General features: G+C 35.0%; 1 protein-coding gene across 1 annotated transcript in view; it reads left to right on the top strand.

The window, feature by feature from the left end:
- Positions 1–17,454, top strand: part of LOC150093710 (centrosomal protein of 290 kDa-like) — a 400,621-nt gene that overhangs the window by 366,138 nt on the left and 17,029 nt on the right. The window contains exon 18 of the mRNA XM_090412504.1: positions 5,940–6,059. Within this exon, the coding sequence (XP_090268630.1) occupies positions 5,940–6,059 (120 nt within the window). The remainder of the gene's footprint in view (positions 1–5,939; positions 6,060–17,454) is intronic.

The following is a 17,454-nucleotide window of genomic DNA, read 5'->3' as shown; positions in this document are numbered from 1 at the left end:
TAAAATGAAACTTCGATTGAAATAATGGTATAACAATTGTATATATTGTATATATAATTCATTATGATGTAAATAATTGCAGAAGTTGATAAAAAAAAAAAAAAAAAAGCTGGTATTGTGGTTAGCGTATCCACTCTTCACCTAAAAGGCTGTGGGTTCGAATCCCGCCACAGGCATGGATGTTTGTGATTGTCTGTGGAAATACCAGTAGTGGTGGTGGTCGGCAATAGATGGCATCAGTGTAGTTGCGGTCAGTTGGTGGAGTCAGTGCTGTAGAGCACATGCCCTCCCTCGATGAGTCCTTGGACTCCCTGGAGATGTCAAATAATTCACTTCCATACTATAAGACTGGTAGGGCTAATGTATTGTATACTTTTAGTCTGGTTTGTTTTTGAACTGGGTTTGGATTAAATATAGAGTTAATTACACCTGTTATTTTTAAATATTTTGCAATTTTTACGTTTATATCTTTTTCCTTTTCATATGTGATCATACATCCTAAGTAGTTAAATGAATTTACCTGTTCTAAGATCTTGTTATCTATTATTGTTATAGTTCTTGCTGGATCTTGTCCTTTAAAGGCCATAGTTTTTGATGTTACTGTTGATAATATCATATCAAGTGAATAAGATAGCCAAAGGTTATGGCTATCTTATTTAGATCTAAAATAGCTTTCTGTAAGTTATCTTCAGAATTTGTAATTATTATTTGGTCATCGGCAAAAAGGAGAGTGTTTAAGTTCACAGTAGGAGAAAGTTTAATACCTTGATGGAAATTTTTATTCCATTTTATTATTATTTCATTTAGGTATATTTTAAGCGAACATTTTTTCAAAACAATCATTACGTTTTAATACGTAATGAAGGTTTATTTTCTTGATCCTATGAATAGTATGATAATATTTGGTTTATAGATCAAGTGTTGATAAGAATTTATTAACTCAACCAACTAGTTTCGCCATACTTTAACTGTAGGCATCTTCAGGGCACAGTCATATAGGCATAAAATTCAATCTCACAATTATGAGTAGCTGTAACTGACAAGAATAATTACAAATAAAATGGCATTGAACATGAGTGAAACACGTATCGTGTGTACAAGATTAACTAGCCGTTGCTAAGGAACTTTCTGTAGTTTGTATTGAAGTTCATTTCTTGTATATTTAGGGACCTAATTAATCCTTTTCTCTGAACCACCACAAAAAGAACAAGAAGATATTCAATATATAAAAACTATTGCAATTCCATATGTAAGTGGCATCTCCAACAAGCTCACCAGCCTCCTCAAACCACACAAAATAAGAGTAACATTCAAACCAATAGAAACTATTCGTAAACTACTAAGATCTCCAAAAGACAACCATCCTTTCTATAAATATGCTGGAGTTTATAATATTCCATGCTCATGTGACTCAAGTTACATCGGACAGACTTCAAGAAGCCTCGAAATCAGGCGAAAGGAACACATTGACTACGTCAAAAACAACAGACAGGACATTTCTGGCCTATCCTCTCATTTCTCTACAACTAACCATGTCATTGAGTGGAACAAAAGCTGTTCCCCTTACGTAGAGGAAAACTACCATTCAAGAATTTTCAAAGAAGCTGCCACAGTCGCTCGTTCTAGAGTTAACCTTAACAGAAATCAAGGTGTAATACTCCCAGAGATATGGAAAACCTTAATTAGGTCCCTAAATATACAAGAAATGAACTTCAATACAAACTTCAGAAAGTTCCTTAGCAACAACTAGTTAATCTTGTACACACGATACGTGTTTCACTCACGTTCGATGCCATTTTATTTGTAATTATTCTTGTCAGTTACAGTTACTCATAATTGTGAGATTGTTTTATGCTTATATGTCTGTGCCCTGAAGATGCCTACAGTTAAAGTATGGCGAAACTAGTTGATTGAGTTAATAAATTCTTATCAACACTTGATCTATAAACCAAATATTATCATACATTTTAATATGTATTTTGAACAGCACGCACTATCTATGCTTTAAATAATGCTGCAATACCAATGTTGGCACTAGTTGACAAGCTTCGTATTTTGTATTTTGAACAGTGCGCGCTATCTACACTTTAAATTAAACCGCATTACCAATGTCTTATCAACACTTGATCTATAAACCAAATATTATCATACATTTTAATATGTATTTTGAACAGCACGCACTATCTATGCTTTAAATAATGCTGCAATACCAATGTTGGCACTAGTTGACAAGCTTCGTATTTTGTATTTTGAACAGTGCGCGCTATCTACACTTTAAATTAAACCGCATTACCAATGTCTTATCAACACTTGATCTATAAACCAAATATTATCATACATTTTAATATGTATTTTGAACAGCACGCACTATCTATGCTTTAAATAATGCTGCAATACCAATGTTGGCACTAGTTGACAAGCTTCGTATTTTGTATTTTGAACAGTGCGCGCTATCTACACTTTAAATTAAACCGCATTACCAATGTCTTATCAACACTTGATCTATAAACCAAATATTATCATACATTTTAATATGTATTTTGAACAGCACGCACTATCTATGCTTTAAATAATGCTGCAATACCAATGTTGGCACTAGTTGACAAGCTTCGTATTTTGTATTTTGAACAGTGCGCGCTATCTACACTTTAAATTAAACCGCATTACCAATGTCGCGCTGTTGACAGCTTCGAGGCCATGAAAACTGATTACATTGCCGAGATAGGAAGTTTCGCCTGGTTGCTCCTTAACTTTATTTGTTATTGAATCGTGTAAGAGTGAGGTGTTTGTTTTAAAAATAACTTTTCGTGTTTTCATTATTTGAGTGTAGTGCAAGTAAAAAAATCTTTGTAAAATTGTAAAAAAAACTGATAAAAAAATTAAAAAATAAAAATAAAATGTTTTATTATTTATCATCCTTTAACAGGCAGAAAAATCCAGAAGTTCAAAAAATTCAAAAGTACAAAATTTCATTTATTTGCCACCTAACTTTTATTTTTTTATTATTATTATTATTATTTTGGGGGGCCCCAAATATAATTTGCCTAGGGGCCCCAACTATCCTTAATCTGCCACTGTCTCCCCTAACGATAGCTCATGATTTAATCTTATTTGTATTTGATTATTTTCATATATACTTATGACAGCTTTTAGAATATTATTTGGTATTTGTCTTTCTTTTAATATGTTAAATAAAATGCTTCTTTTAACTTTGTCAAATGCTTTTTCAAACTCAATAAATGCAATATGTGTTTCTGAATTGTATTCTCTTCTTTTCTCTTTTAGGCAAAAGGTCGGGTCTATACATGATCGTCCTTTTCTAAATCCATTCTGTACTTCTAAAATAAAGTATATAAATAGTGAATATTAAAAATCCATTATTTCTGTATAATTTAATATAATTATAAAAAATCAGTATTTCAAAGCGAATGTGTAGAAACTATGAAAGTTTCAAAATTCTGACCAGAGAGCTTATGAGAATACAATGCCATTGGAGTTGCCTTAAATTGTACTACTTAAAAGAACACAAGTGCCCCAATCATCTCTGCATTCACCTTTTATTAGCGAATTTTTGCTGGCTTAAGGTTCCTGCCTGGTCTCTGAAGAGAACCAACTAGTTCAAAATAGCTGTCAGGCCACTGAAGCCCTATTATATCCACTAATAAAAGGTGAATACAAAGATTTGGGTGGCACTCATGTTCTTTTAAGTAGTGTAAGCTAAGGCAACTCTGATACTGAGATTGTATTCTCATAAGCTCTCTGGCCAAATTTTTGAAACTTTCAGTTTCTACATATATTTGGCTTTGAAATAATGTTGAATTTTTAATATCCACTATTTCGAACAGTGTTATTATTGAAGCATTTCAAACATTGTTATTATGGCTATACACTTAGACAGTTAACACATGTAGGAAAAATATAGAATTTATTAAAACTCCAATATAATTAATTCAATGTTACATGAATATCATCAGGGAAAGAAGAGAGGATCAGTTAACTGCATTAAAAATGAATTGCAAGATATGAGTCATGTACCTTGTACTTACTAGCTTATGTTTTGGTCATAGCTGAATTGACAGGAGAATTCAGCATTAGAGTTCAAAGGAACAAATTGATTAGCTTTTATAACTAAAAATTAAATAACCTGACTTAATCTCGATTTGTGTTCTCTCTTCTTTTCTACATCTTTAACATGTTCTAACATGCATATTTTTTTTGGATCATTCTGTTTATTCTGCACATTCTGCAGAAATAGTTGATTTTATAAATCCCGTATTTTTTAAGGGATGAATGAGGAGGTTTAGGAGGATGTAAAAATCTTGAGCCCTTGCATAGTGGGATGAAAGCTCCTTTTATGTCATGCTGAAGTATTTCAGAAATTTTATCCATTACATGTTGGATAGATATAAAAGTTACAGCATCTTTGTATTCTTACTTATTTTGTGGTAGAGGTTGCAAGATTTTGTTGATCATCTTGTACCCTTACCCATTTTGAGGTACTTTTTTGACATCTAAAGCTTGCTTTCTAGCATGACTATATATCACAAATCTGTTTACAATTGTCCTCAGAGATGAAACTTCAGATCTGCTTTGAAATATTTTCCCACTAGCTACCATCTTACTGCTCAAACGTTACACACAAAACACATTCTTCTTTTAAGAAGAACAAGACAGAAATAGTCTTGCTGTGGACTCACCTCTGTATCCACTTCTAGCCAATTTAACTCACATTGTTTAATTAGTTTCATGTTTGTTTGTGTGTCTGGATTGCAGTTTATTCATACTGAAGATAACTTGGGGGGGGGGATATATGTATACTTTTTTTTTCTAATTCTATTTGTTAATTCTCTCTCTCTCTCTCTTTATATATATATATATATATATATAAAGGTGGGTGAAAAGTAGCATCTTGTAAGAAATGAATGCCTAATTTTATATATATACAGGGTGTTCGGGATAAATTTGACATATTTATAATTAATTATATTTTTCCGTAAGTTACATGTATTAACACACACTTCTCTTCATTTAAAAGTTTGGACCCTTCTTCATTCATATACAAGATGTCAGAAAGGATGGATAGCTGGAACCCACCTGAATCATGGAAGAGAATAACTTGTATCATGATGATTCGTGCCCGCCATCAAAATAAGGATATTACGACTGCTGCCCAATGCTCCCTGAATACAGTAAAAACAATCAGGCATGAACTAGAGACTTGCAATGGTGACTACGAGGATGTAGCAAGAAGAAAGATCCCTAGCAGACGATCTGATTGCGTTCGTACAGCAGAATTCCTCGCAAATCTGCAGGAACAGGTGTTGAAGAACCCTGGCATTGGAATTCGGGCTTTGTTCGTGGAGTTGCTAACTGTAGTCAAGCCTTGGATAACAAGGGTAGCCAATGGTAGGCCGTATGTATGGCAGCAGGATTCGGCCCCTTGCCACACCTCTGGGAAAAGTCAAAAATGGTTGTCTGAAAATTTCTACGACTTCACCAGTCCAAATGTTTGGCCTCCAAACTCCCCAGACCTTAACCCCATGGATTATTTTGTATGGGGCGCAGTTGAAAAAGACACCAATCGCACTTCCAGTAATACAAAAGCCCAGTTAATGGATAAAATTAAAACAGTTTTTGCAGCCCTTCCCAGGGAGACTGTAGCATCAGCTTGTTCGAGGTTCCGAAGCAAAATTGAAGCTGTGATCGATGCTAATGGTGGTTATTTTGAGTAAATCTTGTTGATAGTATTGTAATTAACTCTGCCTGTAATGTTTTTTTGTCAATTCATTAAATTTAATAGATACAAAGAAGATTTTCTTTTTCCTTACGAAACTGTCAAATTTATCCCGAACACCCTGTATTTATATAAAATTAACAGACTGGCTAAATTGTGATCGTAGTATGAAGGTTTATTAATCATTTTGTCTGTTGTTGCACAGGTGCAGGAATTAACTATGAGACTGAGAAAATATGCTGCTTTGGAAAAGTCGACGTTGGACCAGCTACAAACAAGCAACTCTCAACTACAAGTGGATTTTAAGACAGATCATGACTTAAAAGTAGTGAAATAATTTTTATAATGCAAAAGAAAAAAGTTTCTTGCACTTAATTTTATTTTAATCTTAATTAATTATATTTGTTGCTTTGAATTTTTAAATTTTAACAAATTATTTTGAAAGTTCTGAAATGCCGGAAATAGGAAGTTGGAAGATTTGAATTCTAATATTTCCAGTTTTAGCAAGAATGGGAGTAATGTGTTGAAAATGAGTAAATGCCAGTAGAAAGAGACAGTAGTTTGACTTCTTTTTTTTTATTGATCTCATATGCGAGAAGTTGAGAACCAGTAAGCACATCAGTGCCATTTGTAGAGTGCAGGTAAGGATTGAGAAAGAAGAAATTTATTGGCATGTTTCTTGAAGAGTTGTAGGTTGCAGTTGTTTAGAAATACTTAATGAGGATGGATGTTCCAGAAGACAGAATTAAAAAACAAGTTTGGCATTTTTGCAGTTGCACTGAAAAGAGGATTCTGGGTAGGGAATGCTCTTGTTTGACATTTCCAGCAGAAAGTGGAAGAATGGTGGTTGCCAGTTCAATTCGGCATTGGCCATGGGAAGTAACTGTAGAAACAGATACAGAGCTAAATTGCATCTATTAGAGGAAAGTTGAAGTCAGTTTGTGTGTGTAAAATTTTTAGGGATGTTTCAAGTGCATCACCCCAAACATGTGAACAGTATTATATTGATGGTGGATTAAGGATTTATACAGAGATAGTGACTGGGTGGGTGAAAAGTAGCATCTTGTAAGAAATGAATGCCTAATTTTTTTAGATGATAAGAAAGCTATTGATATGATGCATTTATGCTAGGAGAAATGCATCATATCTAGGACTGACATTTACTGGAGGTAAATGTCAGTCCACACACAGAGAGAAATCTGATCCTGTTTGGTGATTTGTGTATTGCTAAGAATAGGAGTTGGTGAGCTGAAAATCCTTTTTTGCAAGCGAAAAAGCAAGACTGTGTTTTAGTGGCATTGAAGGTGACCAGCTTCTTCTCACCCCATTGAAGGATGGTATGAGGTCATTATGAGGCACTGGTTGAAAATGATCTTGAAGTTGAGATTTGTCTGAGCATTGCATGATTTGTCAAATGAGTATGAAGAATGCAAAATACTATCATCAGCAAAACTGTGAATAGGATTACTGGTAATGGAGGGCTGATCATTTATTAGTTAGGGACCATATACAGCATTGGGCAGATGAGGGTAATGTTATCTGTGAGAGTCAAGATGGATTTGTGAAGGGGTGCTCTTGTTTTAGTAATATGCTAGCCTTTTATAATAAAGTTACAAGAGCAGTAGATGAGGGAAAGGCATATACTGCCATTTTCTTGGATTTAGCGAAGGCATTTGACAGGGTGCCACATAATAAGCTGATATTTAAGTTGCAGCACATGAGTTTTGATGTCAGGTTGGTCAACTGGATTCAGGATTGGCTGTCCAATTGGTATCAGAGAGTTGTGTATGGTGGGGCAGTTTCAAGGAGGCAGAGGGTTACAAGTGGAGTCCCACTGGGCTGAGTACTGGGACCTATATTATTTAACCGTTATATCAATGACATTGTCAGTGGATTGCAGGGGGATATTCAGTTGTTTGAGGATGATGTGAAGCTGGGAAGGGTTGTTAGTAATAATGCAGATGTGGTAGTGTTATGAGATTAATTGTATTATTTAATCTCTGTTTCTAACAATTTTTTTTTATATTTCCGAGTGTACCTATACATGCACAAGGGTTCAATCCGATTGGTTCAATGACCTCTTTTTTACTATTGCTTTCAGAATCCAAAAAAATCACTGACTCAAGACCAAAATAAACACATTTAATAAAACACAAACACTTAATATATATACACTTCAAACAGTTACATAACTAACTACAAATTTAATTGGATCCAAGGCCTTTTAAAAATAAACTTACACTTAAGACTAGACTAAACACTTTGTTTGCACAATGACAAAATGTTCATAGTCAGTTTCTCTCTGTTTCAAAACCCTTCTCCGAAGACATATGACTTTATTCTTCATTTTCATAGGATCCTTTCTCATCACTCATATAGCACACATTAATTCTTCCTGACTCAATTCTGTCTCCTTTCCAATAGAAATAATAATTAGTTCAGCATCCTTAAGACAGATGAAAGTTCCTAATCAGAGTTTTCTTGAACATTCCTTTAGAACGTAAATAGCAATTTCTTCTTTTATTCACATATGCTTATTGGCAGTCTTAACTCTCCCACTTTAAAACATTCTAGTTCTACATTCCCTTTTCAGAATCTCCTATGAATCTTCCAATTAGCGTTTTCTCGAATATTCCTTTTAAAACGATCTATAGCAATATTTTCTTTTATTTATCAATACTTGTTCCACTTTGAAACTTCATAGTTCCACGATTCCTTTTTCGGAATATACTATTAATTTTCCTCCGACTGTCACATAAAAAAACTCAATTTCCTCCAAATCTAAATATCTGCCGGTTTGTGTTCTTATTTCCTTCTGAACACTCTCTTGTTTACTCCCCGTTACTTCGATACCGAATGCTCTCCTTGTCAACTGTTAATCACACATCAAACTTCTCGGTGAGCATGCACACTCTATGAAACTAGCAAGCAAGAAGCTAGCTATAACGTCTGACAGGTTGTCTCCGTTAGCGACAAGAGAATGTCTTCATAAAACACAACTTAATATTTTAAATTACAAATAAATTGTTTAAAGTAATACAACTATTCAAATCCGGTAAGCACATAAATTTTTAACTGCTTTACATTTCATTTTGACAAAAACAATTTCAATAACAGGCACATCGCAAGTGCCGACAATGCGTGTTATGAAACTAAAACTAATAAACATACTAACATAAACAATATGTAAAAATATTCAGAATTTTAAATTATGATTATTTTTACAGTAGCCCTACAAGATGATTTGAATAAGCTAGACAAATGGACAAATGAATTGGGATGTTGGTTTAATGCAGCAAAATGTAAAGTCTTGAAGTTTGGTATACATATGGGAGGCTGCATACTCGATCGGAGGAGATGTACTGGAGGAAGTAGGGGAGACAAGAGACTTGGGGTCGATGAGTGATAGAAAGCTGAAATTCAGGGAACATATTGCAAAGGTGGTGAAGGTAACACAGAGGATTGCTGCAAGAATAAAAGAGTTATCATTCCGTTATATAAGACCCTGATCAGGCCACACTTAGACTATTGTTCTCAGATTTGGTCCCAGGGATTTGAAGGGGATAAATTAACTGTGGAGATGGTACAAAGACGGTTCAGGACTGTACAGTGTTAGTTATGAGGATCAGCTGAGGGAATGTGGACTGCAGAGTTTGGTGGATAGAAGAAGGAGAGGTGATATGATTGAGACTTTTAAACTGTTGAGAGGTGATTACAGAGTTGACACTGGGGAGTTCTTTTGCTTGGTGGAACAGTGGAAAGGAGTGATGAAAAGGAGCCATCCCTGGAAGTTAAGAAAGGAAACTGTTTGAAAGAGGGTGAGGAGTGGTTCTCTGCATGGAGGGTGGTTGAACCGTGGAATGCATTGCCTGATAGAGTGGTGAAGAGCAGTCATTTAGTTTAAGGAGTTGTGTGATAGACTTTGTGTTTTCTAGGAGGGACCTCCCGCGATGAGTCTTGATAGACTTTGTGTTTCCTAGGAAGGACCTCCAGCGATGAGTCTTTTTGACTCTTTGGATACATAAATAATAATAATAATAATATGTATTTATGTAGGTCAGCTTGCAAGTCGACTCCATTCAAGCACAGTACCTGGGTATCTTGACAAACTGTGGCAAGACGTCTGCAACGTGTAGGTCTATATACCTGAAGACCTATAGTCTTCAGGCATATAGACCTACCATAAAAATTAGATAAGACACCAATGGGCTAATATACTCTTTACAGATGAGAGTTGTTTTAGTCTTTCCTATGATTCTAATTGATCTGGCATGATAGTGCTACTGTTTACTGTCGTGAGATTCTTGAAATGGATAGATACAACAGTGCTGGGTCATGGTGTGGGGAGACATTATGCTTAATGGATGCACCGAGCTACAAGTGCTGGAAAAAAGGGACTGTGACCAGTGAACAGTATTGCAACAAAGTTCTTCAGACGTCATATTCGATTGTTCCGTGGTGCTGTAGGTGAAGAATTCATTTTTATGGATGACAGTGCCACACCACATTGTACACGAGCAGTGAAGATACTTCTGGAGACTGAGGATATTAATCAAATCAAATGGCCGGCATGCTCCCAGATCTCAACTCCATAGAACATGTTTGGGATGCAATAGGGAGATGTATTGCTGCTTGAAATTTTCCTTCAGAAAACAAACAAGGCCTTATTCTTGCTCAAGAACTCCTGAATCAACTTGGTTCCAAGTATGGTATGACATTATGAGAGCTGCATTGCAGATCACAGTGGACATATTCCATACTGAAATATCTCTCTGCACTGTACAATAATTCTTTAACTATGGCCTTAGGAAATTTGTATCTTTTGCCAAAAACATATTGCAATTTAATTTGTATGAAATTTATAATGCATTTTTGTGTGTGTGTAATATAATTTAGTAGCATGCTGGTAATAAATATTTATGTCCACACTTCTCTGTAGTCATGAAAATTTTTTCATATACAGGTAAAAATGTAGTTCATTCTTAGCTTTTGGACATCATTGTAGAAACTGTAGCAACTTCTAATCCATTTAAGTTCAGTCCATCATCATTGTACAAATCTTCTCGTTCATTTAATTTAGCTTTCTGTTTCTTTGTCATTTTCCCATATATTTAATCCGTATTACCATATAGTACACTGGCATAGCTATTGATAGGAAAGAATAGAAAAGTTCCAGGAGTGGGTGATATTCAAGGAGAGCTGCTTAATTCCCAATGCCTTAGGCATTGGGAAAGGAAGGAATAAAACTTCTATCCATCATCTTTAGTAGAAGTCTGGAGGAGGCTAAAATACCTAAAGACGTTGTAAGATCTGTTTTTATTCCTATTCCCAAGACTACAGGAATGATGGATTGCAATAAGCATAGAACTATCAGCTTGATTAGCATGTTGCAAAAGTCCTAATCAACATAATATATTAGAAGAATGGAACAGATGATAAAGAGAGAGAGAATTAAATGAAGCACAGTTTGGTTTCAGGAGAAACGGGGGAACCAGGGAAGCTATTACAACACTACGGATATTGGGAGAAAGAAGGATTGAGTGCAATAAAGATTTATATCTATGCTTTGTGGATTATGAAAAAGCTTTCGATAATGTTAATCGCCCTATTTTATTTGATATTTTGCATAAAATAGGAATAGATGAAAAAATTATCAGACTGTTGTTCAGAATATATAAAACTCAAGAAGCCAGGGTTAGATTTGAAGGAGAGGATACTGAATGAATCCCCATAATGGGATATCCCCACATCTTTTTAATGTCTATACTGAATGGATGATAAGGGAGGCCTTGGAAGATCTGAAGAATGGAATAAAGATAAATGGACATCCGATAAACAATATAAGATATGCAGATGATATTGTACTTATGAGCAAAACAGAGAAAGGTTTGCAAAGAATTTTGAATAGACTGAACAGGGTTGGAAATGAGAGATATTAAATGAAAATAAACGTTCAGAAGACAAAAGTGATGAAGATTTCAAGGAAAGGAAATGATAGGATGGAAATCACTTTGAATGGACAAAGAATAGAGACTGTAAAAAGTTTTGAATACCTTGGAAGTTATATAACAGATGACAATAAATCTAATTATGAAATTAAGAACAGAATTAAAAAAGCAAAAGCAGCATTTTTCCAAATATACCACATATTAGAAACAGAAATCTGAATAAACAGTTAAAAGTAAGAATCCTCGAGACAATGATCTGGAGCGTGGGGACATATGGATGTGAGTCCTGGATGATCAATAAGGAGATGAGTGACCAATTGAATGCATTTGAAATGTAGTGCTTGAGTAAAATGGATTGTATCAACTGGACTGAAAGAGTGAGCAATGAAGAGGTTCTTAAAAGATTCAAGGTGAAAAAAGACTATATGGCTAATATCCAGTGGTGAGCTATAAGGGTCTCGCGCGAGGCCTTTGTTAATTTTTTCTCAAATTTGCGAGCCCTTGTTCTTTTTTTTACTTTTTTATTTTTTCAAAAAAAAAAAAAAATTTTTTTTGAAACATTAAACTACAAACTCATATGGTAACCTAACAAAAATTAGTCTATTTGGCAGTGTATAGATTATTTGGAATTATTGTTTCAACACGTCTATAACGAATGCGCCCAAGTTTGAAAATAAAATAAGTGCATGTGCTATCTTTACCCTTCTCCCTTCTGGTAGCCAATCGTATGGTAAAACCAGTAGCCAATCAAATGTTTTATAAAAGATTATAAAAGATTTCATTCTTATTATATTTTGATACTTAAAAAATGTTTTTCTTATGTAAGATAAATTAACACAGTCGATTGTGTGAAATTATTTCATGTTTAGATCGTGAATGGTTGATTGTCCTCTAACACTTTTTGATTGGAATTTGTACGTAAGCTGCTGTATTAATAAATGTTTTTGTGAGAAATACGGCTTTTTTGCTCGAAGATTCGAGCCTTTTGTTAAAATTTCCATAGCTCACCACTGCTAATATCCAAAGAAGAAAAGTAACTTTTGCAGGACTTTTGATGAGGGGGGGTTCTTCTGGAGAGCTTCCCAGAATAGTATTGCAGAGGATGGTGGAGGGAAGGGGAGGAAGGCCACGACTGCAATGGAAAGACAACATCAAAGCTAAATTTAGTTTAATCCTTTATCCAAGTGTGAGCAAACAAAGTTTACCTTACCCCAGTCCTGAAGATACTTTCAGGCACAAACTTTGTTTGCTCACACTTGGATAAAGGATTAAACTAAATTTATTATAGTCTAACCAAGTGAAAAATAAACTTTCAACATCTTTCTCTAAATCCAGAGTAATTTATTAAAAAGGTGGCACACCTTTTGGCAACTCCTATAGGTAAAGATGATCTCGCTATTGCTTCTGCCTGGTATCTCCACTTCTGGGCCTGGCTCCCACTGAAGAGACCTCAATAAAGGTCGAAACTAGTCTGGGTAGTGGCCCTTCCCTTAAAGCATAACATTATACATATCCGCAAGGAGATGTGTTTTGCATTATGGGAGATACTGAGATAGGAGTGATGTTAACTTGGTCCACCTTTGCAACGAGTTGCCCAGTGTTACTACCTTACTCCAGTCCTGAAGATACCTTCAGGTGCAAACTTTGTTTGTTCACTTGGATAAAGGATTAAACTAAATTTATTATAGTCTAACCAAGTGAAAAATAAACTTTCAACAACATCAAAGACTGGCATTGCACAGCAATGTCAGAACAGTTTGCAGAAAGCACAACTTTTGCTTTCTTCATAGATTTCATTTGTTATTCTCACACATTTGTCAGGAATTCCATAGCTTCATTATGAAATCATCTATAATGTCACTTTATCGATACTGTTCAAAAGCTTTGGCAAAATCTATAAAAATTTAGGTATAAGGAGATCCTAATTTCTATACTATATTCAGTTATATTCCTTAAAATAAAAATGTGATGCATAGTACTTTTACCTACAGTACAACCAACTTGCTCATGCCTTAATATGTTTTCTATTGCACTTTTAATCTTGTTTATTAAATTTAAAAACAAAAATATTTTTGTAGGTATCACAATAGACTAATTCCCCTCCAAATTTCACATTTAATGAGCTCTCCTTTCTTTAGAATCATAGTTATCATTGCTGCTTCCCATTGTCTGAGTATCTTTTCAGCCTCTGATACATTATTAAAGATCGCTTGCAATTTATCAGCAGCGATTTCTTTAATTGTCTATTTCTATTTCTATAGTATCATGGCTACATGTCTTTCCACTTTTCATCTTCTCTATTACATAAATTCATGATTTCATTTTTAGATAGTGATTCTAATATGATCTTTAAATCTATACTTATAGGAGGTTCCTGCATTATTGAACTTATTATGTCAATTATGTTGTTTTCTGCATTTAAAAATCTCATTAGAGTGCTTTCTGCAACTTTCAACAATTTTATCCTCTTCAGTTAATAACACACTTATACTTTATAGCATTTGTTTCTTTTAGAGAGCACATTTTCCTTGCCGCTTCGTAGTATAGTTTTTCAATATGGTCTGCATCGTTCTCTGCTTATTCTGCCATGCTGTTCATGTAATTCCTCTTATCTTCTCTTTCTGATCTTTTAACTAATTTGTCATTCTCTTTATAATTTCTCAAATGAATTTTGAGCATTTCCAAACAGCATTTTAATTTTGTCTTTCTTCTATGAGTGAAGAGAGAATAATAAATATGTAGGTAATGAGAATACTGACAGTGCATTATATATATAGAAATTTTTTCTATATAGAAATGCAGTAATTGGAAAGGAAATCAGTTTGGGGCTGTATGTTATGTACGAGAGAGTAGATAACATTTGAGAGACTTAATATTATCTTAGCTACTCTGCTCTAGACTCCTTCCTTCAGTGCTGTCAAGATATGATTAGGATCAGTGAAACCTGATTAAAAGGATATGATTACTAACAGGAATAGACATTGAAGGGTATAACATATTTTGAGAGGAGAGCTGCCAGAAGATATAAATCAGACCATTCAGGTCGACTTCTGGTCTTTTAATAATGTGAATTTATAAGGAACTACTTATTGTAGTGTACATTATACCTCATCTTAATTGCTTATTTTATCTCTGCACTCACTATGGTCTTTGTTAATATTTTCCAAGTTAAAAACCAGTTATATCTCTATATGCATACCTACTCCTCTTCTTCTGTATGACTTCTAATTATTCTCTTCCATTCTGAGTGAATAATCAGAGTGAAAGTGAATTAACCAGTTCTTAGTGAAGGGTATTGACCCTTCACTAAGAATGATATGGTAGAAATGATGATATATATATTTCTGTCATATCACCCTTTTCCTCTTCAAAAGTTCTATAAACAGTTTCTGTTACATATATGAACAGACTGAAAAATTGCAGTTAGCACTTTCTCAGTCTGGTCATATACGAGTCTACTGCAGTCTCAAACCTCCCTTATGCAAGGAAATTATTTTTCCTCTTATGTATGTTATGTACGAGAGTAGATAACATTTGAGAGACTTAATATTATCTTAGCTACTCTGCTCTAGACTCCTTCCAAAATCACCTGATTGCCCCTTGAAATGCATACATATTAATCAAAACAACATAATTAAGACTATACAGGGGACTTCTTCTTCTTCTTCTGCAACTTTTCCCACTTAAGTAAGGTTGCTGTTTGTAGTGAGTCTCCTCCACCATCTCCCTCCATCTCTTCTTTGGCCATCCATGCTTCCTCCTCCCCTGCACATCCATCTGCATGACCTTTCTTCCCTCATACTTCATACTTTTCCTCCCTCCTCATCACATGACCAAACCATCTCAATCTTGCCTCCTGTATCTTTGCTCCTAAGTTTGTAACTTTCACCATTCCCCCTTGCATAGTCATTTCTCAGACGATCCTTTCTGGTCACACTGCACATCCACCTAAGCATTCTCATCTCTGCTACCTCCATCCTGCTGATGTTATTTTTCCTCAAGGCCACAGTTTCCATAGCATACATCATAGCTGGTCTCACTATTGTCCTGTAGATTTTGCCTTGTAGATTGATCGGCACCCTCTTATTGCATAGCACTCCAGCCATCTTTCTCCAGTTCCTCCATCCTGCATCCCACTTCCTTCTCAGCCTCACTATCCTCTTTCATTGTTGAACCTAAATATCTAAAGTCACTGACCTTCCTGATGACATTTCCTTCCAGCTGCAGATCTGTCTACTGGCTGCCATCCACTTTGTCTTACTTCCGCTCAGTCTCATACCCTCTCGTCCAGTACTTTCCTCCAACTTCTTCTCTTGATTCTGCACACAGAATGATGTCATCTGCATACAACATAGTCCAAGACATGTCTTCTCTCACCTCCTCCGTCACCACCTCCATCACAATATTAAACAGGAACGGACTTAATGCTGACCAAGCCAACTATCACTGGAAAACTTTCTGTCTCTCCCAGGCAGGTACTATACAGGGGACAGTAACCTTTACTTCTCTATGCCACTTTAACTCATGTCACTCTGTTATAAAAAGTTAGTAAATTACTAAGGCATGACCAACCCTTCACAAAACCATGTTGCTCCCTCGTAGAGTATCATATTCTTATCTACCCATTCTTGCGCTCTCTTTTTGGCCAGTATTTCCAATACTTTTACCACCACACCTAAGGTACCAATTGGCCTCTAATGTGCTACTGTAGTCTTAAACCTCTCTTATGCAAGGGAATTATTTTGTCCCTCTTTCTACTCTCTCTTGGAACTCACTGGAGCTGAGACTTAAATTTAAGAGCCTAGTCAAAGGCATTGCCTTTGACTTCCTTGCACATTCTTGCAAAACCCAAGCTGATATCCCATCTAATCCCATATCTGTATTTACATTAAGATTCTGCAATATCCTAAGAACCTCCAATTCATTCACCTCTGTTCCAATATAAGTCTCTGTCACATATGTCACAATATTAACCTCACTTGGATGATATACAAGGAGGGTGGCTAAAAAGTTCGGATAAACACCTAGAACAAAAATTATATTAATGCAACTGATATAACATATCTTAAAACCCTTTAATCCCCATGTTTCATTAATTTGTAGAAAAATAAAATGCTGTGGAAAGTATATAAAATGAAAGGCGACTAGCAAACTCATTAACAATACAAGGATTAGGCAAGTAGGGTGACCCGTATTGTAAGGAAGGCAAAATCAGATTATTTAGGATATATAAGAAGACTAGGTTCTATCTCAATTCCTTGATGGTGATTATCACAACTTTTCAGCACACCCTCATACCTTTGCAAAGTGATCACTCAGCAACTCAACTGTTTTATCTGTTTTTGTCACCTTGTGACCATAGTCATTCTTTCATTTATTTGCCATGTAACAAAAGAACCCTTTAGCATTTTCTTTGGCTAGTTTCTTCCCATAATCTGATTTTGCCTTCCTTACAATACAGGTCACCTTTCTTGCCTGACCCTTGTACTGTTAATGAGTTTGCTAGTTGCCTTTTATATATACACTTTCCACAGCATTTTATTTTTCTGCAGCTTATGCTTAATGATATTACTCATCCATCTGACTCCTGCCTGATTAATCCCTCCTTATCCTAGGTGTACAATTCAATACCGCTTCCTCTAGATCAGCGCTTCTTAAACTTTTTCCGCTCATGGTCCCTTTTCACCCAAGAAATTTTTACATGACCCCAGGTATATAGGTATATAAAATAAGTATACAAATCAAATATTTACTGATAATAAATCATAAAGA

This window comes from Typopeltis vanoorti, chromosome 23 (assembly GCF_054136105.1).
Source record: "Typopeltis vanoorti isolate ZY-2024b chromosome 23, IOZ_Tvanoo_1.0, whole genome shotgun sequence".
NCBI lineage: Eukaryota > Metazoa > Arthropoda > Arachnida > Uropygi > Thelyphonidae > Typopeltis > Typopeltis vanoorti.
The sequence above is the reverse complement of the archived record's forward strand: the minus strand, read 5'-3'. Positions and strand labels throughout refer to the sequence as shown.